The 23,029-nt window shown below is 42.0% G+C and overlaps 1 protein-coding gene across 1 annotated transcript in view; it reads left to right on the forward strand.

Moving 5' to 3' along the window:
* The window catches only part of cacna1ba (calcium channel, voltage-dependent, N type, alpha 1B subunit, a), a 156,159-nt gene that overhangs the window by 44,219 nt on the left and 88,911 nt on the right, over positions 1-23,029 (forward strand). The window contains exons 7-14 of the mRNA XM_067520853.1: positions 1,326-1,429; positions 8,038-8,153; positions 8,306-8,389; positions 12,662-12,745; positions 20,172-20,378; positions 21,520-21,632; positions 21,766-21,878; positions 21,954-22,085. Coding sequence (XP_067376954.1) covers positions 1,326-1,429; positions 8,038-8,153; positions 8,306-8,389; positions 12,662-12,745; positions 20,172-20,378; positions 21,520-21,632; positions 21,766-21,878; positions 21,954-22,085 — 953 coding nt within the window. The remainder of the gene's footprint in view (positions 1-1,325; positions 1,430-8,037; positions 8,154-8,305; positions 8,390-12,661; positions 12,746-20,171; positions 20,379-21,519; positions 21,633-21,765; positions 21,879-21,953; positions 22,086-23,029) is intronic.

A 23,029-nucleotide genomic window follows, 5' to 3' on the forward strand; every position in this document is an offset into this window, starting at 1 on the left:
TAGCTCCACTCATCTGATTGCATTATTAATAGAAAAGGTAAAAAAATTGTAATGTAGTTTCATAGGGAACAGAGATGGATAATGAAGCTATGAGGAGCCGAGACTCTATAGGTCTCTGTGATTTCACTGGAATTCACGTGAGCTGTCTTCATTAGTCATGACGAAGGCTTTAGGTTGTTTAAAGAACTCCAGGTTGGGACAGCAGCCAGAGAGGTGGGTTTTTTTTTTTTCATACATAAAAATACTGCACATTTCACTTGCTTTCACAAGCAAATTTGTTAACAATTCAAATGAGAAGTTTTGGAATGATGTTTTATTTATCTAGCATTACTTGTAGTGAATCTAAAAAATGGCTGTTCTGAGTGTGGCATTTGAGGAAATGTCACGGGGCCATTAAAATCAAACTGACCAGTTTAAGGCAATCTGTGAATAAGAATATGTTATACCTTATTTGTACATATGGTGCCATAGGTTCATAGAATTATTTAGACTAAGAAAAGCATTAATATTTGTGCCCTAACATCTGTCATAATCTGTCTTTTTTAGACTAAATAAGTCTTCATGAATGTACAATTTTAAGACACAAAGACAGTTGCCATGTCTTCGTTCAAAGAAAAACAAGGAGTGTTTATTAGAAAGGCAAAATGAAGATTGGCATGTTAGTAATGTTGCTTATTTTCTGCTGTCATGTGTCAGCTCTTTGGAGACCCAGCCATTAACTTATTAATTATTTAATATGATGTTAAAAACACAACACCACACCCCACTTTGAACACTTTATAGTACTATGGCAGAGCACATGCATAAGTGTTTCAGGGGTAGTTACCATTGCAGGAAGATGAATTTGTTTAGCTGTTAAGTTCAAGTACTAACAATATTTTGCTTCAACAATTACTTCGTCAGATTAAAGTGGGCCAAAGTAGGATGAGTTTTGGCCTAGGGTGATATTAGAAAAAAAATTACGTTCCAATATTTTAAAGGAAAATGGATCTTGAGGGCAGAGGAGATTTCCTTCAGATGATCAAAATGCAAGACTGTAATGCCATTGTAAGCACTGAGAAATAGTCTCGGTTATGGCCAAAATAAGGAAGACTCCTGTCTATGTACTTATGTAATACATGCGCACCAGGCGTACATGACACACTGCAGTGCTGCAACACGTACACAAACACACACACACACACTGCTTAAGTTTCATGGTATTTACATAATTTTATTGTTTTCGAGTAATTCCTTTATAAACAATATGTATTGAACATAACGACAGTATGCAACAATACTGCAACAACAGTGTTATAGTTTTTTCTCTGTGTTTATGTGTCTAGGCCAACGATGCTTCGGGGAACACATGGAACTGGCTCTACTTCATCCCCCTTATCATCATCGGTTCCTTCTTCATGCTCAACCTGGTCCTTGGCGTGCTGTCAGGGTGAGTACAAACTGTGACAATCAGAGCAATGCTTTTCAACACATGTTCTTCACAATTAGACATTAGTCTCTCTTTGATTTGTGTGAGAGAGAGACTTACACTAAAATCTTTGAGGTGATAAAAGGCAGATTTCCTGAAACACCCTGTGCAAGCCTTACACTACAATACTGGGTCAAACATGACACTGAGGTTTATGGCTTGTAAGCTTGGGTAACTCTATAGAGAGTTTAATTTTGTGTCTCTTTGATACAATAACTAAAATCTCAGTTTTATCTTGGTCAAAGTTTTGTGACATCCAGGTATTATTGTCAAAAATACATGTTATTAGGGTATCATTTGGCCCATTGTAACTGTAAACTGATACCAGCTGTCACTGGAGAAGCAGTGGGGTGCAACCTGGATTGATCACCTGTATATCACAGGGCTGACATGGTAAGAGACACCTTTAGGCAGTATGTGGATACATATACTGTATTAAATCATATTCTGTGTATTAAGACTGGGTTGTTTTTCTTTTTGCTTAAGCACTTGTGCACAGTTACAATGTCAATCAATGTGTATTTTGATTGTTAATGGTTGGGCTTAAACTTGATAAGGGTCATTGTTGGTACGTCATTACAAAAGTTAAGTGATAACACACCTTAACTATGCCAGCTTATGTTATACAACATTATGTAAGTAAATGTTATGTAAGTCTTCTTCTTCTTCTTCTTTTCCTTTGGGCTGCTCCCTTTCAGGGGTCGCCACAGCGAATCATGTGCCTCCATCTAACTCTGTCCTCTGCATCCTCTTCTCTCACACCAACTAACTTCATGTCCTCCCTCACTACATCCATAAATCTCCTCTTTGCTCTTCCTCTAGACCTCCTGCCTGGCAGCTCCAACCTCAGCATCCTTCTACCGATATATTCACTGTCTCTCCTCTGAACATGTCCAAACCACCTCAATCTGGCCTCTCTGACTTTATCTCTTAAACATCTAACATGAGCTGTCCCTCTGATGTCCTCATTCCTGATACTGTCCATCCTCGTCACTCCCAAAGAGAACCTCAACATCTTAAGCTCTGCTACCTCCAGCTCTGCCTCCTGTCTTTTCTTCAGTGCCACTGTCTCTAAGCCGAACAACATCTCTGGTCTCACCACCGTCTTGAACACGTTTCCTTTCATTCTCGCTGATACTCTTTTATCACACAAAACACCTGACACTTTTCTCCACCCGTTCCAACCTGCTTGCACTCGCCTCTTCACCTCTTTTCCACACTCTCCGTTGCTCTGAACCGTTGACCCTAATTACTTAAAGTCCTGCACCTTCTGCACCTCTGCTCCCTGTAACCTCACTGTTCCACCTGTCTTACTGCGGCTAAGCTTCATTCCTCTGTTTTCCAGAGCAGACCTCCACGTCTCTAGATTTTCCTCCACCTGCTCCCTGCTCTCACTACAAAATACAATGTCATCTGCAAACATCATAGTCCAGGGAGATTCTTGTCTAACCTCATCTGTCAGCCTGTCCATCACCAGAGCAAACAAGAAGGGGCTCAGAGCTGATCCTTGATGCAGACCCACCTCCACCTTGAACTCCTCTGTCCCACCTACAGCTCACCTCACCACGGTCTTACAGCTCTCATACATGTCCTGCACCACTCTAACATACTTCTCTGCCACTCCAGACGTCCTCATACATTACCACAGCTCCTCTCTCTGCACCCTGTCATATCCTTTCTCTAAATCTACGAAGACACAATGCAACTCCCTATGACCCTCTCTGTACTTCTCCATCAACAACCTCAAAGCAAATAATGCATCTGTTATACTCTTTCTAGGCATGATACCATATTGCTGCTCACAAATGCTCACCTCTGCCCTTAGCTGAGCTTCCACTACTCTTTCCTACAACTTCATTGTTTGGCTCATCAGCTTTATTCCTCTGTAGTTGCCACAGCTCTGCACATCTCCCTTGTTCTTAAAAATGGGCACCAGTACACTTCTCCTCCAGTCCTCAGCATCCTCTCACTCTCCAAGATCTTGTTAAACAAACTAGTCAGAAACTCTACTGCCACCTCTCCTAGACACTTCCATACCTCCACAGGTATGTCATCAGGACCAACTGCCTTTCCACTCTTCATCTTCTTCAATGTCCTCCTCACTTCACTCTTACTAATCTTTGCTACTTTCTGCTCCACACCAGTCACCTCTTCTACTCTTCGTTCCCTTTCATTTTTCTCATTCATCAACTCTTCAAAGTACTTCTTCCATCTTCCCATCACATTCCTGGCACCTGTCAATACATTTCCATCCTTATCTTTAATCACACTAACCTGCTGCACATCCTTTCCATCTCTATCTCTTTGTCTGGCCAACCTGTACAAATCCACCTCTCCCTCCTTAGTGTCCAACCTAACATACAAGTCCTCATATGCTCTTTGTTTGGCCTTTGTCACCTCTACCTTCACCTTACGCTGTATCTCCCTGTACTCCTGTCTACTCTCTTCAGTCCTCTCAGTGTCCCACTTCTTCTTAGCTAACCCCTTTCTCTGTATACACTCCTGAACTTCCTCGTTCCACCAACAAGTCTCCTTGTCCACTTTCCTCTTTCCAGATGACACATCGAGTACCCTCCTACCTGTCTCCCTGATCAAATGAGCTGTAGTGGTCCAGTCATCTGTAAGCACCTCCAAACCACCCAGAGTCTGTCTCAGCTCCTTCCTGAAAACTATACAACATTCTTCCTTTTTCAACTTCCACCACTTCATCCTCTGCTCTGCCTTTTTCGTCTTCATTTTCCTGACCACCAGCGTCATTTTACACACCACCATCCTGTGTTGTCTGGCTACACTCTCCCCTACCAATACTTTACAGTCACTGATCTCTTTCAGATTACAATGTCTGCACAAGATGTCGTCCACCTGAGTGCTTCTACCTCCGCTCTTGTACATCACCCTATGTTCCTGCCTCTTCTGGAAGAAAGTGTTTACTACAGCTGTTTTCATCCTTTTTGCAAAGTCTACCACCATCTGTCCTTTTGCGTTCCTGTCCTGAAGACCAAACCTACCCATCACATTCTCATCACCTCTGTTCCACCTCTGTAGAACATTCTTCACAAACTCCTCTTTCAGCATAACTCCTACTCCATTTCTCTTCCTATCTGTCCCATGGTAGAACAACTTGAACCCTGCTCCTAAGCTTCTAGCCTTGCTACCTTTCCTCCTGGTCTCCTGCACATACAGTATGTCCACCATCCTTCTCTGCATCATGTCAATCAATTCTCTAACCTTCCCTGTCATAGTCCCAACATTCCAAGTCCCTACTCTCAGTCCTACATTCTTACCTTTCCTCTTCTCTATCTGTCTACGAACACACCTTCTTCCTTTTCTTCTTCCTCTTCGACCAACAGTAGTCCAATTTCCACCGGTACCCTGTAGGTCAACAGCACCGGTGGTGGTCGTTGTTAACCCGGGCCCCGACTGATCCGGTATGGAAGTCATTGTCACGATTTGGCATGTGTTTTACGTCGGATGCCCTTTCTGACACAACCGTCTACATTTATCCAGACTTGGGACTGGCACAAGAAAACACTGCCTTGTGCCCCCTTGCGGTTGCATTAAGTAAATGTTATGTAAGTAATGTGCGTATATGCTTATGGTAAATTATTTTACAATGACAAGAAGTGTCTTATGAAAAGTTTCGATTAGTTTCCTTTATTTAATTTCCTTTATTTAACCGGGTCAAATCTTATTACCTCAGATCACATTTCAAAGCACAATTGGGGAATCCCAATATCCCAATAAAACCCCCTCCAGACTGGGGGAAGACCTTATATACAAAAGTCAGCCAATGAGTACAGCAAGTTATGGCTATTTAACCAAGGAATACAGTGTAAATAAACTGTGTCTCTGGATTTCATATGAGGCTCTCATAAACACAATATCACTGATATGTTAAATATATAACATGAGTATATAAGTGTGTTTAGGCTGTGAGAATAATTGTATGTGTATTTTTATTGTCAGTCGTGTGGCTGCATACAATTATGGTGACAAGTGTCTCATACCAACTAAGTATGGGTATCCACTTGTTTTTGGTTGTTGTTTGTTTTGTTTTTTGTTTTTCTTTTTAATTGGTCCAATATTTCATCCACTCTTCTATTGCTATAGGATACTTGTTTGCTGATTAAAATGTCAAATAGCAGCTCACACATCAGTGTGTGCAGGTGGGGGAGAGATGTGCCTGTGAACAAAGTGGAAGCCACAAATGCTTATTTTAAAAACTGCTTCCCATCTCCCGTTTTTGAACTTTTATAGTAAACTAGCCTAAAATGTGTTTTTGCTCTGTCTTTCAGATATGTTTTTCAATGTAAAATGTTTAAATAAATGCCAACAGAAGTGGAGTTTAATAACTACAGTGTAGAAAATGTAGTCTCAGCTCAGCATCAATGTGTTTGTTTCATCTTGATGCCATTTCTATGCATATAATTTTCCTTATATTCTTTCTTGGTTAACTTTTTTCACAGTGGCAAATTAGAAAACTGAGTCATTGAGTTAACTTGTGGTCCATTATTTCGTCCTAGTATTTCCTCTGCATTTATCTTCTTTACTTATTTATCTGTATTTACTGCTTTATCTATATATCTTCTCATGTTATGCATATTTTATCTCACATACTGTGCCTGTTCTCTGACAGTACAAATATGTAGTGGACCAGGGGCCTTTTGATGCCCCCTCTGTAGGGATCTTGTCTTATCTGTTTCCTGCTCTCTCCACAGAAGTTGTCAGTTGGCCTTACAAATACTTTGGAAATGAAAGGTCAGGTGCTTTCTGGCAGAGATGTGTGGGGGGCATGTTATTGTTTAAAGGCCACAATCTGAGATTTCAATCAGAGAGGAGCCAACATGGAAACATGCAGAGTTGAGACACTGTAAACCCCAGTCAGACCCATCAGTTTGTACAGGTGGGGGAGAGATGTGGCTAAGATTAAAGTGAAAGCCACAACTGGTAATTCTAAAAACTTCTGTATCCAGTGGTGGAACGTAACAAAGTACAAGCACTGAGATGCTAAAATGCTGGGAAAAACCAACTAGCCAACAAATGCAATACACATACGTACTAATGAAAGAAAGATATGTATTAACAAATTAAAATAAGATTTAGTGGTGTTGTGCACTGCAATGCAGTGTGGGAAACACACTGATCACTGATAGGAGAGAGCAGACTAGACATTTGTCATTTTCCCTTCTACCCCTCTTTCTCACTGTCATTTTGTATTAGTCTCTATCTCTGGCCACCTCTTTTTTCTTCATATTCAACTTCCTCATTTTTGCCTCATCTCTAATTTATCTTATTTTCCACTTACCTTATTTAAACAGCTTTATTGTTATAACATTTAATACAGTTGTCAGCTTTAAGAAAAGCTTTTGTATAGTTATAGATACAATACAAATGTTTACTGATATATGCTGAAAGACAAATTTGTATACTTTAACAAAAAATAACCATCCATTTTTTCTGAAAAAAATTGACCAAAGCATTAGAATTTTTGATTCAACAGAATATTCAAAAATGCAAGCAATAAAAATGGCCAGTGTTGGTAACTTTTAATCTATTGTTTTGTTGCACAACCTTTAATAGTAATCAGTGCAAGCAAGGGAGACTTTCAGCACCTGCCAACATGTAGAGTTTTTTCCATTTCAGTCTCACATTTCAAGGATTCCTTCTCCAGACTGCGTAATTTAACTCTTTCCAGAGATGTTTAACAAGATTCACAACAGGGCTCATTTCAGGCAACTACAGATTTTTTAGTACTTAGCAATTCTTTGTTCTTAAGTATTATAGGCCATGGTCTCATCGTAGGACACATGAGGACACATGTGGTTGACGCACATTAATTTACACATTAATTTACACTAATAATTTAATAATTTAATCTTAAACAAAAAATGCAGCTTTTATTTTCATTTTAAAATGTCCACAGTATTACCATACATTTTAAATATATTTGCATTAATTATTAATTATTATTATTTTTAAATGTAAAACAAAAACAGTTATACCCACATTAATTACTGTATGGTCACGGCATTGCTCCTATCATTTTGAGCAATGCAAGGCCAACAGTGGCAACTGCTGCTGGAGTTTGAACTAATGTTATACTGCATGTATGGGAACTTGGCTGCTAGTCCTACAGTTACTTTTTCATGACATAATATGACATAATATTATTGGTATTGAAAAAAACTTTTGTGTCCCCAGGTTTGAACACATGTCGGACACTTCATCCATAAAACCTAGTTGCTGTGGTCTGTTACGATAGTGTCGGTGAAGTGGAATAGATACATGTAGTGATCAATTCATCTGTTTATCATTTGCATCGTAAGGATTTTTTTCATCGTAAGGAAGTAATTATTGAGATTGGTTTATTGTGCAGCCATAATAGTTGTTTAAAAGCATGAGACCACTCTCCTTATGTGAGTTCTCCTCTTCCGCAGTATGACTTCCTTTTAGAAGCCAGCTTACTGTCAACCTGCCATTAGTGGAGTGCTGGTGGGCGTTGACTTGTCAGATGCAATAAACATTTCTGTATATGTTTTTTTTTGTTGTTGTTGTTGTTGTTTCTACAGAGAGTTTGCAAAAGAGAGAGAACGAGTGGAGAAGAGGCAAGAATTTTTGAAGCTACGCAGACAACAGCAAATAGAAAGAGAGTTAACTGGGTATCTGGAGTGGATCTGCAAAGCAGGTCTGAAACAAAAGCACACGTGATTTTTCTGTCCCACAGTTACAAATGCCCTTTACCTCACTAATCATTATAATTTAATTGAAATAAAAAACACTTATTATAGATGATGACACAAATATGACATATATTTAAGTGTGGTGTTTGTTTTGCAGAGGAGGTGATGCTGGCTGAGGAAGACAAGAATGCTGAGGATAAATCTCTGGATGGAGCGTGGTACAAAAAAAAACACAACTCTGGTGAGGACTGTCATCTTCAAAAAGCTGTAATCTAAACAAAAAAAATCCTTTTCTTTTTCCAAAGTGTGGTCAGGTATATCATTTTTGATTTTCTTTAAATGTGTCTAGAGCTTGACTGGTGTCCACCTGTTTCGAAAATAGTTTCAAAAGCCACAAACCTGTATATATTATGTTCCACAATTCACACTGCATGTCAGGACATAAACTAAGACATGAAGTCTTACGTACTCTCTGAAGATTCTAGTGTGATGACACAGATGTAAACTTCATTGGTAGAATTCCAAGCATTGGGGGTGAGAAGACTGGTGAGAGTTAGGAGAAGGATGATTGGCATTATGTTATTGTGTTTAGCTTGATGAACACACATCACATTTCTATTTTAAAATACATTTATGACATAGAAAATGTTAGGGACTGAAAGAAAGTGAATACCTTTTTACATCACTGTAAGCCAGAACTAAACTGAAATACAGACAGTATTTATTTCTTTTAGCTGATATTAGATGATCTAATTAGAAACATTTGTTTCCCTCTTCATCCCAATAATTTAAAAAGACTTTGTTTAGAGCAACAACTGGAAATTGCATTTTGCTAATAGAATATGAATACATCCTGTGTGTTGGTGAAACGTAAGGGTAACACTATACAATAACGCCACATTAAAAAACATCAATTAATGCAGTATTTAACACTACCTAACAACTACATAATTGGTAATCATTGCATCTACTATTCATTTACTAATGGTGTGCATGTTTAAAAAAGGTACAAACTCGTAAATCATACATCCCATCCCCAGCCACATAGTGCGGGTCCCAAGCCTGGTAGAAACTGGCGAGAGTTGTGTGAGGAAGGGCATCCGGTGTAAAAACTGTGCCGAATTAACATGTGGGCAAAATAATCCGCTGTGGCGACCCTGAACTAACAGGATAAGTTGAAAGGACCAAAAATAAGTGTGGAACAGTGTGATACAATAACAAGCAAAATCCTTATGGTTTTTTGTTAACATTTATTAAGGGGTTACATTGGTTGAGTTTAGTGTTTTGTTAGGAGAAACCAGTTTTAAAAAATGTTTCTTTCATGATAATGATTCATAATGGACAAGTTAATGAACAAACTTATGACTTATTTTTGGCAAAAGCTAAGATCATTGATCATAAGATATCTTTATGTAGGCTTCCTTAAATGTTCTTTTATTTACAGGTGTACCTATAAATTTTTTGCATGTTATTCTGTATGAACATTATAAATATGATAAACCTTTATCAATTCTCTTTATGACCATTGTTGCAAACATGATTTCCTTTTAAGTAAGGAAGGGCATCCGGTGTAAAAAAAACCCCCAAAACTGCCAAATCAACATGCGGACAAAAAAATGTCCGCATGGATAGAGTTCACTGCTCTTTCACAATTTAAAGTAAGTGAATGGGCATGTTGACATTTCTATCAGGTGACTACCTGGCATCTATCTTTTCTCTCTTTTTTCTTAGTTTTTTTTTTTTTACTGTCACAGTTTTTTTTTTAAAACACAGTATATGTTTTCATGTTGTTCCTCCTTTATGTGATGAGCCCTCACTGAAATCAAGCATAGTTTCTTCTGTGATAACGCCTCTGGCTTGTATGTTCTTCAGTTGTGTTACATGTGTGAAACAACTGCGGGCAATGGACTTAATTCTCCATACAATGTCCGGAGTTCATACCTGAAAGGGGCTTTGGTAGTCATTGGTTGCATTAATTGTTTTTATTTTCAGTACAAAAAAAAATATCTTTGTCTACTTGGACAAAACACATGCACACCTGCAGCAATGGAAATGTAATTAATTTGAAACTTATATTGTACAGGAAGGTGCAGGAAGGTAGAGCAGTTGTCCACCAATCTCACAGTTGTTGGTTCAATCCCCACCTCCTCCAGTCACATGTCGAAGCATCCATGAGCAAGACACTGAACCCCAACTTAGTTGCTCCCAGTGAGTGTTGGCTAGCTGCATAGCAGCTCCCCCATCAGTGTGTGTGTGTGTGAGTGTGAATGGGTGAATAAGAAGCAGCAAAGAGCGCTTTGAGTGCCAATAGTTAGAAAAGCACTATATATGGGCTGAACATTTACAGCCATTTTATGCTGTATGAAAAGTTTGTATAGTTCACTAAATCTGGACAGAACACATGCTGATTAACAAGCTACAGCTTCTGATTTCAGAAGTCTGATGGCGAAGTGCAGTTATGCACAATCATTCAGCGTTTTTTTTCCTTTAATATATCGTGTGACCACATATGCCTCTTAATTGTTTAAAGTTTTCCATGTTTCAAAGCAAATAAAATTAACCAAAATAGCCACTATCACAAACATTTTTATGTAGCTCCTGAATAAGTATGCATCCATATTCTACAGTTACATAGTAGTAGCATGCAGTGTATGCAGACTGTAAGATACGGGGTCATAGGTATGCGTTTGTTCCAAGTAATTACACTGTAAGTACAATATATCATCATATCATCATTAGCAACCAACAGACACTGACACCTTTATGTCTAGTGGGTGACTGTGGTGCAGGAGGTAGAGCAGTCGTCCACCAATCTTACAGTTGTTGATTCAATCCCCGGCTCCTCCTGTCAGATGTAAAAGAGTCCTTGAGCAAGACACTGAACCCCAACTTAGTTGCTTCTGTTGAGTGTTGCCCAGCTGCAATGCAGCTCCCCCATCAGTGTGTGAGTGTGCGTGTGACTGTGAGTGCAAATGGTGGAATGAGAAGCAGTATAAAGCGCTTTGAGTACCAATAGGTAGAAAAGGGCTATATAAGTGCAGACCATTTACCATAGAGTAATAGTTAATATTATTTCATAAATAAAGGTGAATAGACATTGAAATGTCCTACATTATTTGTTTAATATGCAATGCGCTGCAAACAGTCCAACTGGTCTGACCAAGGTGTTGATAGATTATCATAAACATAACCTGTATATCAAGCAAACATGTTTGTCATGTAGCTAAATGAAGACAAACATTTTCCAATGACTTGCTGCCACTGCCTAAAAGGTAACACTAATGCTAATTTAGTTAGCTCTTCCCCCATTCAGAGAGCGAGAGAGAGAAAGACCAACAGCGAGACAAACAGAGTGAGAGAGAGAGCAGCAGTGGTTAAGCGAGTCCAACTCGGACAGAGAAGGCTGTCGGTGAGATCAAAGCATGGAATCTGAAAAATCAAATGTTATTTTCTGATTGTTCCACTGCACTCATGTAGCGCTTATGTTTTGAAATACAAAAAACATAATCATACTTTTGCATATGCTTATGTATCTACTACAGAGGCTGAGAAATAGAAGTCATAGTGAATGTTGCAAGTTTGTATTTTTTTTTTGTTTTTGTTTTTTTAAATACCCAGCATTTAGGAGGCTGTTTTTATTTAGAATGCATCGAAGGTCCTTATCGATTAAGTAATGCTTCATCACTTTATTGGTGATGCCTCAACTTTACAATAAGGGCCATAAAGAGCATTACAATAAGGTTAATTACTATTAAATAATGTAAAGTGTTACTTTATCCATGTTTCCAACTTTACAATACGGATGAAAAAGTGCATCAATAAATTAATAATATGTTTAAGTAATGCTGCTATATCACTAATGTATTTAAGTGTTACTTAAAAAATATGTGTTTGCAACAACAGTCATAGAGTACTAAAATGTTCATAAAATATGACAAGCACATAAAGCATAGATGAGTCAGCATAGAGATAAAAGAACAAGGAAATCTTCAACATAAAGGTGTTGGAGTTTTTTTTATAATTTGGAGGAGGAATTCTACCAAATGTCACAGTTTTATTATGTAGCTCAGTGGGGGTCTGAGAGTATGAGTCAAATTCTCTAAACCCAAGGCCATATGTTTGGCCTTCTTTCTCCTCTTTTCACTGTACTTTTGGTTGGCCTAACCATACTTTAAATACAACTGATCCAGTTTTTACAAAGGCTTTTAGAAGACTTCCAAGAAGCCCCAGTGTAGCCCAATTGGGGCCTGTTAGAAAAACAGTTCTAATACATAGGTGACTTTCCTGCAATGCACTGTTATGTACATAATGTGTTCATCTGTACTGTACATTGGTTGTTATACAGTATACCGTGTAAACAATGGCTCAAGCTGAAAGTCAATGAATAAGACAGGTCAGAGTGGGGGGTTGGGTTATCAGAATTACACCGTGACCAGAATAAAAGAGGAACTGTCAGAGATAAATCAGATGATCTTAAAAATGTAAGTTGTGTGTTTTTGTATTTTATTTGCAGTGCTGAAAAGAACAAAGAAGAGTAAGAATGATCTAATTAATGCAGAGGAAGGTGATGACCACTTCACTGACATCTCATCTGTTGGTGAGGATGATACCTCAGATACAATATCTACTAAATAAGTGGAAATTTTAGTGCTGTCTAATTTTCAAACTGTGTTTGGACTGCACCACACATACTTTATCTTCATATTGAAAGCACCTTTATGTTTTGTTGCATAATCCTTATTAGTCTTATTCTTATGAGTCTTTTGTTGACTTCAGTAGTTCAGCACCAAAAAGTGGAAAAGTGGCCATAAGGATATCTAACGTAAATATTTTTTCTTATTGTAATCACTGTATGCACTCATTTTCCAAATATACTTTTTTAGATGTTCCTGCTTTACTTGTTGTGAATATTTTAATTAAACAGTATTATCACTAAAGCACTAAATTGTCTTTAGCTTTCATCAGTTTACCATATTGCAGCTTCTTTACTGGAAGATTCAACTGGAGAAAGATTTCTACTTCCTTGTTTTGTTTGAACGTTTCATAAAATTATTCAGTAATTCAAAATTAACACAACGATTAATAAAAAAGATCAGATTCCTTTGCATTACAATTTTGCCACTGTTACTTGTCTAGTTGTCTTGTACATCACAGCTTTCAGACACGATCTCACACTCACCTAAAAAGGTACAATGTAACTTCTTTTCGTGATAGAATGCCTTTATTCTTTGTTGTTCCTTTTATAAAAGGCAAACAGGATGGAGATGGTATAACATTTCTACTGCAATGCCCAGCTACCTGAAATATGAAAAGAAATGCTAATAATAAATTGCTGAAATGTAGGCTTGGTACTGTAAAAGTTCAAAGCAATTGTTATTTATAAAGTGCCAACTAACAATAAAATCCTCTTAGGGCATTTTACATAATAACGTCAGACAGTAGAGATTTATAGAGCGAACCCAACAACTTCCCCTTGAGCAAGCACATAGGACAATGATGGAGAAGAACTTTCTGTTAAACTCCCTTTAATGGAGGGAAACCTCAGACAAAGCTAGGCTCAGCATAGGTGGCCATCTGCCTTGGCCAGTTGGGGTAAGTGAAGAGTGGAGAGAGAAAAGAAAAGAACAAAAACAAGAAGAAAAAACAGAACACTAGGTAGATCAGTAGGGCCAATAACTGCACACTGGAAATACACAGCTCTGAAACCTGGGATACCTTCAGAAAGGCACAGAAAGGGATAAACGCACTACGGGTGTGCAGTTTTTGTGTTGAGTTTGTAGGTTCTCCCTGTGATTGCAAAGGTTTCCTCTGGGTACTCCAGTTTCCTCCTACAGTCCAAAGACATCTTTGTTAAGTTAATTGGCTCTAAATGGCCACAGGTGTGAATGTGAGTGTGAATGGTCGTCTGTCTGTGTATGTCTCTAGATAGACTGATGACCTGTCCACCTCACGCCCAGTGACAAGAGGCATATGCTCCAGCCCACCACCCTGGGTGCCTTGCCAAGATAGTTTTCTATTGGTACACCGTTGCGCATCATTTTGTTTTCATACACATTCTGCTTTTTTGCAAAAGTTACCTGGCTTTTAATTTTTACTCTGATATGTTCGGAAGAGATCGATCAGTTAAGTTTTGAGAAGATATATTCTTTATCTATTGAGAATAAATCACATTGTCACAATAATTTCATGAGAAAAAGGCAAAAAGTATTTTATTCCAACATCATTCTAGAATTTATGGGTTGCTAATGAAGGACTAGAAGAGACTGGTTTTAACTGAGAGACGTGGAACACGGGATGCACTCTCATACTTCTGGGGAGTTTGAGCTGTACAGCGGACGGGTTGATTATTCTTACAACAGGGAAGGGGCCAATATACCTGGGGGCTAATTTACGAGATTCGATATGCAGAGGAATATTTTGAGTGGACAGATAGACAGTCTGACCTGGTGTATAGGTGGGGGCCGGGGTTCTCCGACGGTCGGCGAGGCGCTTGTTCCTTATTGTCGTCCGGAGGAGGGCTGCCCGGGCCTCTTTCCATAGCCGACGGCAACGGCGGATGTGTGCGTTGACCGACGGAACTGCGATCTCCGTCTCCTGATTTGGGAACATTGGCGGTTGGTACCCTAAAGAGCACATAAAGGGCGAGAGACCTGTGGCAGAGGAAGTGAGAGAGTTATGAGCATATTCAATCCATGGAATGAATGAACTCCAGGTGGCGGGGTTAGATGAGGTGATGCATCTGAGGGCGGTTTCCAGACTCTGGTTTGCACGCTCGGTCTGGCCATTGGATTGGGGGTGGAACCCGGAAGACAAACTGACGGTTGCCCCCAGAGCCTTACAGAAGGCCTTCCAAACCTAGGAGACAAACTGTGGGCCACGGTCCGAAACAATATCGCGAGGGATTCCATGGAGACGGAGAACATGCTGGGTGAGAAGCTCAGCTGTTTCAGTGGCTGTAGGTAATTTTGGCAGGGGGACAAAGTGGACAGCTTTGGAGAAACGGTCAAGGATGGTGAGGATAGTGGTATTTCCATGAGATGGTGGAAGTCCTGTGACGAAGTCCAGGGCAATGTGTGACCATGGGCGACTGGGTATAGGAAGGGGTTGAAGGAGGCCATCTGGTGGTTTCTTGGGAGTTTTTCCCCGGGCACAGGTGGCGCAGGCCGCCACAAACTCCCGGGTGTCCTTAATCAGAGACGTCCACCAGAAGTGTCTCCGGAGGAGGTGTATGGAACGGTCTGCCCCAGGGTGACAGGAGAACTTGGAGTAGTGGGCCCACTGGAGGACCTGGGAACGAACCCGAGAAGGAACGAAAAGGAGACCAGGAGGTCCGGTGCCGGGATCGGGCTCCTGCTGCTGGGCCGTGCGCACAGTTCGTTCGATTTCCCAGGTGAGGGCCCCCAGTACACATGACGGGTGGAGAATGGGTTCGGGATCATGGGGGGATGTCTCAGGGGCGTGGATGCGGGACAAAGCGTCGGGTTTGATGTTCTTAGACCCGGGGCGGTAGGTGAGGGAAAAATTGAAGCGGTCAAAGAAAAGGGACCATCGGGCTTGGCGGGAATTGAGTCGCTTGGCGGTCCGTAGATGAGCGAGGTTCTTATGGTCAGTCCAGATGATAAATGGTTGTGGCACCCCCTCTAGCCAATGGCGCCACTCCTCCAGTGCCAGCTTAATTGCCAGGAGCTCACGATCACCCACAGAATAGTTCCTCTCGGCAGGGGACAACTGGCGTGAGAAGAAGGCGCAGGGCCGCAGCTTCTGGTCGCCCTCACTGCGCTGGGAAAGGACGGCACCCACGCCAACCTCTGAGGCATCCACCTCAACTACAAACAGTTGCGAGAGGTGTCGGGCTGAGACAGGATGGGAGGAGAGGTGAACTGCTCCTTAAGTTGGGTGAACGCTCCCTCGGCTTTCTCTGTCCAGCAGAATGGGGCAATGGGAGATGTTAGTTTTGTCAGGGGGGCGGCAATTGTACTGTAGTTCTTGATGAATCTGCGATAGAAATTGGCAAAGCCTAGAAAGCGTTGGAACTGCTTCCTGGTCCCAGGTCTGGGCCATTCCGTGACTGCGCGTGTCTTCTCGGGGTCAGGCTTCACCTCTCCCTCACCAATAAGGAATCCTAGGAACGACACAGTGGGAACATGAAATTCACACTTCTCCGCCTTAACAAAGAGTCTGTTCTCCAGTAGCCTCTGTAATACCAGTCTAACATGTTGTTGGTGATCGTGAAGATTGCGTGAAAAAATTAATATGTCGTCCAGGTAAACAAAAACAAACCGGTTGATGAAGTCACGGAGCACACTGTTGATCAGAGACTGAAAAACCGCTGGAGCATTAGTTAAACCAAAAGGCATTACCAAATACTCGAACTGGCCCAGTGGTGTGTTGAACGCTGTCTTCCACTCATCCCCCTCGCGGATTCGGACCAGATGGTAGGCGTTACGGAGATCCAGCTTGGTGAAGATTGTTGCACTCAAAAGCAGAGTTAAGCAGGGGGAGAGGGTATCTGTTCTTAACCGTAATGTTGTTTAACCCCCGGTAATCTATACATGGGCGGAGAGTCTTATCCTTCTTACTGACAAAGAAAAAACCTGCAGCGACAGGGGAGGAAGATGGATGGATGAGACCGGCTTGTAGGGACTCCCTGATGTATTTCTCCATGGCCTCCCTTTCGGGGCGAGAGAGGTTGTACAGGCGACCGGTGGGTAACGGTGCCCCAGGCTGGAGATCTATAGCACAAATGGGCGGTGGGGAGGGAGTGACAGGGCTTGCTCTTTGTTGAAGACTGGGGCGAGGTCATGATAGGCTGGGGGAATGAGGGACATATCCGGTGTGGGGGAAGTGTCCACGGGAGGAGAGTGGCGACCAGGGAATGGTGCTGAAAGGAGACAAGAGTTGTGGCAAGGGATTCCCCAGCCAATTATTTTATTGGAGAACCAATCAATGTGGGGATTATGTTTCCTTAGCCAGGAGTAGCCCAGAACCAGGGGATTGTCAGGCGAATGCATAAGGAAAAAGGACATGTCTTCTTGATGGTTGCCAGAAACTAACAGGTGTAGAGGGGCTGTTTTGTGTGAAATCTCCGTGACCACTGATCCATCAAGGGTTCTGACCTTCAAAGTCTGATCCAGGGGAATAAGGGGAAGAGACCACTGTTTGGCTAGGGAGGCATCTAGTAGACTATGCTCTGCCCCAGAGTCTACCAGTGCCAATAGGGGGAGGGAGACTGACTGGTAAGAGAGGGTTGTGGACACTGTTAGGCGGGTTTGGGGGTTGTCGGGGAAAACGGCTCCGCTCATCAGGGCCCCCAGTCTCCCTGACGAGCTCCCCCTTTTGGCCGTGAGGGACACTGTGCAATGAAATGTGTGGTGGAACCACAGTAAATGCACTCACCAGCCTGAAGCCGGCGTTGTCGCTCCGTGGGGGAAAGACGTGCACGAGCCAGTTCCATGGGTTCCGCAGGGAGCTCAGAAGAGGCTGAAGCACTGGATACCGGAGAAACGAGACTCTTAAGGGGGGGAGTGCGCAGGCCCTGGGGAACAGATGCTGGTATCTGTCCTCTCTCTCTCCGCCCTTCACGGATGCGGTTGTCCAGACGGATGGCAAGCTCAATAAGCTCGTCCAGAGAGTCGGGACGATCCCGGTGTGTCAGCTCGTCCTTCACCGGGTCGGACAGTCCGTGGCGAAAAACAGTCCGCAGAGCGGCGTCGTCCCATTGGGCCTCCGTAGCGAGCACCCGGAACTCCACCGAGAAATCCGCCACACTACGAAAGCCCTGGCGGAGAGAGAGAAGCCTGTCGGCTGCGTTCTTCGAACGCGCCGGGTGATCAAAAATTTTTCTTAATTCCTCGACAAATGTGTGGAAAGGAATCAGAAACGAGCTACCCAGCTTTGCCTCCACCCACTCGAGAGCTCGTCCTCGGAGCAGCCCGACAACATAGGCGACGTTCGCGGCATCTGAGGCGTAGGTTTGGGGCTGCTGGGCAAAGACCAGACGAGACTGGAGGAGGAAGCCCCGACACTTATCCAGGTCGCCGGAGAAGGGCTCGGGGGGAGGCACTTATGACTCGCGGACCGCGGGAGCGGTAGGCGGCTGCGGCGGTGGAGCAGGCTCGGCGGAAGAGGCCGACATGGAGCACTGAACCCTAAGTGTGTCCGTCACCTGTGAGAGCTGCTGGGAATTCCGGTCCAAGGCCTCCTCGATCCGCCGCATCCGGTGGTCATGCTGGGCCAGGAGAGCCCCCTGGCTGGAGACCGCGTGCTGCAGCTGGCTCGCGTCTGCTGGGTCCATTTAGTGGCCAAATCGTTCTGTCACACTCTGATGTGTATTTAATGTTTTGCGGACCCAGAAAGAGAGACGGAACCAGGCGATTAGGAGGGCGTGAATGTTTATTTAGGGGAAGGTACAGTGGATTGGGTCGGGGGAAAAGGGGAGCGCTGCCGGGAGGCGATGTCCGGAGAACGGAGAGGCTGGTCCGAGGAGCTCGATGCCTTGTGCGGGGGGGAGCGATTGGACGGCGAGTCACAGGTGGAGGATGAATGGTGACCGCGGGAGAAGGAGCCGTGGAGACGGGGAGTCGAGGGGGTCGCTGAACACAGCAGGGCGGCCGGAGGATCTGAGGGCAGGGAGACAAAGATCAGGTTAGCTGTCACAGACTAACGGATTTTACCAGGAGCCTAATGTACACGAGTACCAAGGAGGTTACTGCGACGATTTGGCAACTTGTGGCGTGGAGGAGACCGGTATATGAACTGCTGTCATCAGGATGAGTGATTGCTTGCAGGTGTGGCCGCCGCTGCAGTCCAGGTGCTCTGGGAGAACGAAAACAATCAGGGAGAGAGAGAGAGAGAGAGAGAGCAGGAGGGAAGGGGAGGATAGAAGGGCGGATGCTGTGACAGTAGCTTGTTTAATCATGATGGAACCAATGAGCTGAAAAGCGTTGCTTAGTGTATTTTGCCAGTTGGCAGAGGGACAAATACCACTCTGAGGGACTCCTATTTCTTATGTTAATGGGGCAACTGTGGCACAGTAGGTGGAGCAGTCATCATTCCCACAGTTGTTGAGTCGATCCCCGACTTCTCTGTTCACATATCAAAGTGTCCTTGAGCAGGACACTGAACCCCAAATTAGTTGCTCCCGGTGAGTGTTGGCCAGCTGCACAGCAGCTCCCCTATCGGTGTGTGATTATGTGTGTGATTGTGAGTGCAAATGGGTAAATGAGAAGCTGTGTAAAGCTGATGCGGACAATCACTGGAAGCCAGTGTAGAGAAATGAACAGTGATTTGACGTTTGTCCAGCGACATTTCAGGTCCTTTGGAGAGGTTTATTTACACTAGAATTACACTAGTCAGGTATAACTTGAATTACACTAGTCAAGACATGGAATGATAAGAACCCGCATGAGAAGTTGAGTAGCATATATATTCGTAGAGTCTGATCTTTCTGATGTTCTAGTGGGGTTTTATAGTAAGGTGTTATTCTGATGGCATAACATATTGAAGGTAAAATTAAGCATATTTCTGGCTAGTGTGGTCCTAAAGTGATACAGTACAGTATGACTCAGATGTCTGGGTAGAAATACAACAGGAAATAATTAACTCACTAATGTGCTAGTAATTCAATTATAATTTAACCAATTTCCCTTCTCTTTTGTTTCCAGCTGCACTTCACAGCTGGGCCTAATTTAAGTTACAAAAGGTTTAGTACAGGCAAAATGAGACTAGGGAGCAGGGAGATGCACATCTAGGTTTCATGGTTACATTAAGTTTTAAGTTCAGCAGAATAAGAAATTGCTCTTGTTAAAAATTAATAAGTTAAATATATTTAGTCCATTTGTTCCTGTAGCTCTTGTGCAACTCACCAACCTTGACAGTAGCAAGGAAACTGATGTTCCAGGTTAAAAAGTAGTCCATATTATAGGTAGTTATACTCAAACTCAGAAATAATTTAGTAAGTCCATCAAAGTTTGGAATGGTAACTTTATTGCCATTTGGTATGCTTGTTTTAACTGCCCCCCCAGGGTCACCATTTGCCCGTGCCAGTGTGAAGAGCAAGAATGACAGTACATCTTACTTCAAGAGAAAAGAGAAGAGAATTCGCTTCACCATCCGCCGTCTGGTGAAATCCCAGAGCTTCTACTGGACTGTGTTGTGTCTGGTTGGCCTCAACACATTGTGTGTAGCCATTGTACACTATGATCAGCCTGAGTGGCTCACCTATGCACTATGTAGGTACCAGCATACATAGTGAATTTTATTATTTAAACCAAGATGCCAACATTTCTTTCCTTTGCATTTTACAAGTATAATAAATTTTTCTAGTTCTGGCTTATTTTGTAATAAATAAAAAAATTGCAACATGGCACCACTTTTTAAAATTCAACAATTCATCAAACAATACTCATACATGCAGTGCTGATACAGGTTAGGATGTGTAGAGTTAGCTTTAAAGTATAAAGCAGAGGAAATTAAGTTAAAAAATGACCAAGGACTCAGAACTAACTACTCACATTGTGATCTTTCATTTGAAATGTAACTCTTGTGTGTCCTCTTAATTCATGCTTTGTTCCATGACAGTGGTTCCTGTTGTGTTTACAGACTATACAAAACAGTGTTAATAAAGAAAAAAGTCAAGACTATAAAGATGTATAGAGAGAACCCAACAATTCCCCCTTGAGCAAAGCCCTAGGCAACAGTGGAGAGGAAAAACTCCCTCTAACGGAAGAAACCTCCAGCAGAACCAGGCTGGTTTCCTTCCTCTTTCCTCAGAGGTCCTAATGTATACACTGACTGGATAAAGTGTCTTTCTTCTGCCACTTCTAATATTTTTTTCTTTTCATGTAAGCTATAATGTAAAATTAATTTGCTTGTTTAAATTTTGCAAGTGTGCAGTTTGATCCTGTCATTTATCCTGCCATTATATTATCATAATATGGCCTGTAATCTAATTCATCAGGGTCTGTGCAGGTTACAAGTTAAAATAGATAGCAGGCATGATAAGTGCAAATTCTTGATTACAAACTCTCATTAATTCCCTCCTTAGTATAGTAAGAAACCTCCAGTGAGCTTGCAGTCACAACAATCCCATGTGCTGACAAGGTGCCTTTGAAACTGATAAATGCTTTACTAAAAATACATATCACGGGACCATTATACTTTTTACAAACACATTACTAGCAAACATACATCATCATGCACCATAATGTAAGGGTGCAGTACTTTCCCAAAACAATAGAGTTGTTCTGTGTCATTCTTGCTGTGGGCACATCAGAACAGACTGTGCACTAGTTCTATTGAATTGTGGAAATGGTGACCATTTTTACTTTGGTATTGATGTGAATGTTTTTTTTTTTTATTCTCCTTGGACAGACCTAGCTGAGTTTGTTTTCCTGGGCCTTTTTCTGGCAGAGATGTCCATGAAAATATATGGTCTCGGACCCCAGAATTACTTCCATTCCTCATTCAATTGTTTTGATTTTGGGGTGAGTCCTCCTGTTCCACTGGTTATTCAGTCAATCCCTAGTATTAGAGTGAAAATGTGTATTTGGATTTGATTTTGGTCTCTTTATAAAGAAAACTAAGTATTCAGAAATAAAAGCTGCAATGTGTTTGCAGGTAATTATTGGCAGTATCTTTGAGGTGATCTGGGCAGCCATCAAACCTGGGGCCTCATTTGGCATCAGTGTGCTGAGAGCGCTGAGACTGCTCAGGATTTTCAAAGTCACCAAGTGAGTCATCAGAACTGTCACTGTTCTGTAAACAGTGTTGGGCCACATACTTAATTCATATGGTTCTGTGCATAGGTACTGGAACTCCTTAAGGAACTTGGTGGTATCCCTGCTCAACTCCATGAAGTCTATCATCAGCCTGCTGTTCCTTCTGTTCCTCTTCATCGTTGTCTTTGCTCTTCTAGGCATGCAGCTTTTTGGTGGCCAGTAAGTAATGCTACTGCTATCAGGAACTTTTTAAGAATGATTTGTAAAGCCAAATAAGCGCAGAACAAGCAAAGGAATAGGAAGGCAATAAGTTTATTGTGCCTAATGAGGAGTGGAGGAACTGGTGGACAGACAGGACAGCGGTAGGTGTGTGACTGCAGTGACCAATGGGGGCAGGTGCTGAAGTATCTGAGGAGGAGAGAGATAGTGAGCAACGGCAAAAATTCAGTATAAACTACAATGAGAGTGGGATTCTAAATGTAGGTGGGTGGTGAGTAATGTCCCTCAAGTGGAGTCAGCCCACAGGTAAGGGAAGGAGGAGAAAGAAGTGGAGAAACTAAAGGCAGCTGAGAAACCCGGGAAAAAAAGTACAACAAATATACAAAGTAGCAACTAAACATGTAGACAGGTAGCCAGGGCTTATGAAGGGGAGGTGACAGGTGTAGAGAATATGGGCTGATTAGGCGACACAATGGGGAGGAAGAGACATAGAGAGCAGAGCAGAGGGGAGAGATGGTGATGCTTACCAGGACAACACAGAGCGGAGTCACGGCTATGACAACTGCTCGTATTGAAGATATTAAAAAAAACATCTTAATCGGGGGTTGTAGAGACTAAAATGTCTCAGACAAATTAACTAAAAGTATTAGTTTGTCATTTACTGTAGAAAGATGGACATAAATAATCTCCCAGCTACTATCGACATCTTTTTGGAGAAATTAGGGCACATACAGATGTTAACCACTGTGTCCTGAACAAATGCATTGTCCCTCTTCAATTTTTCTAGATGCCCAGAAAAAGAGACCCAGGGGGAAAAAAAAGCTCACATGGTTTTTAAGAAGGCATAGAATAAATTATGCTGCCATTCTACCCTATCCTCTAACTGAATGACTCACATTTTGGTGACTTGTCCTTAGATGGACAAACCAACATAAGTACAACAT

Source organism: Channa argus, chromosome 11 (genome assembly GCF_033026475.1).
Source record: "Channa argus isolate prfri chromosome 11, Channa argus male v1.0, whole genome shotgun sequence".
Classification (NCBI taxonomy): domain Eukaryota; kingdom Metazoa; phylum Chordata; class Actinopteri; order Anabantiformes; family Channidae; genus Channa; species Channa argus.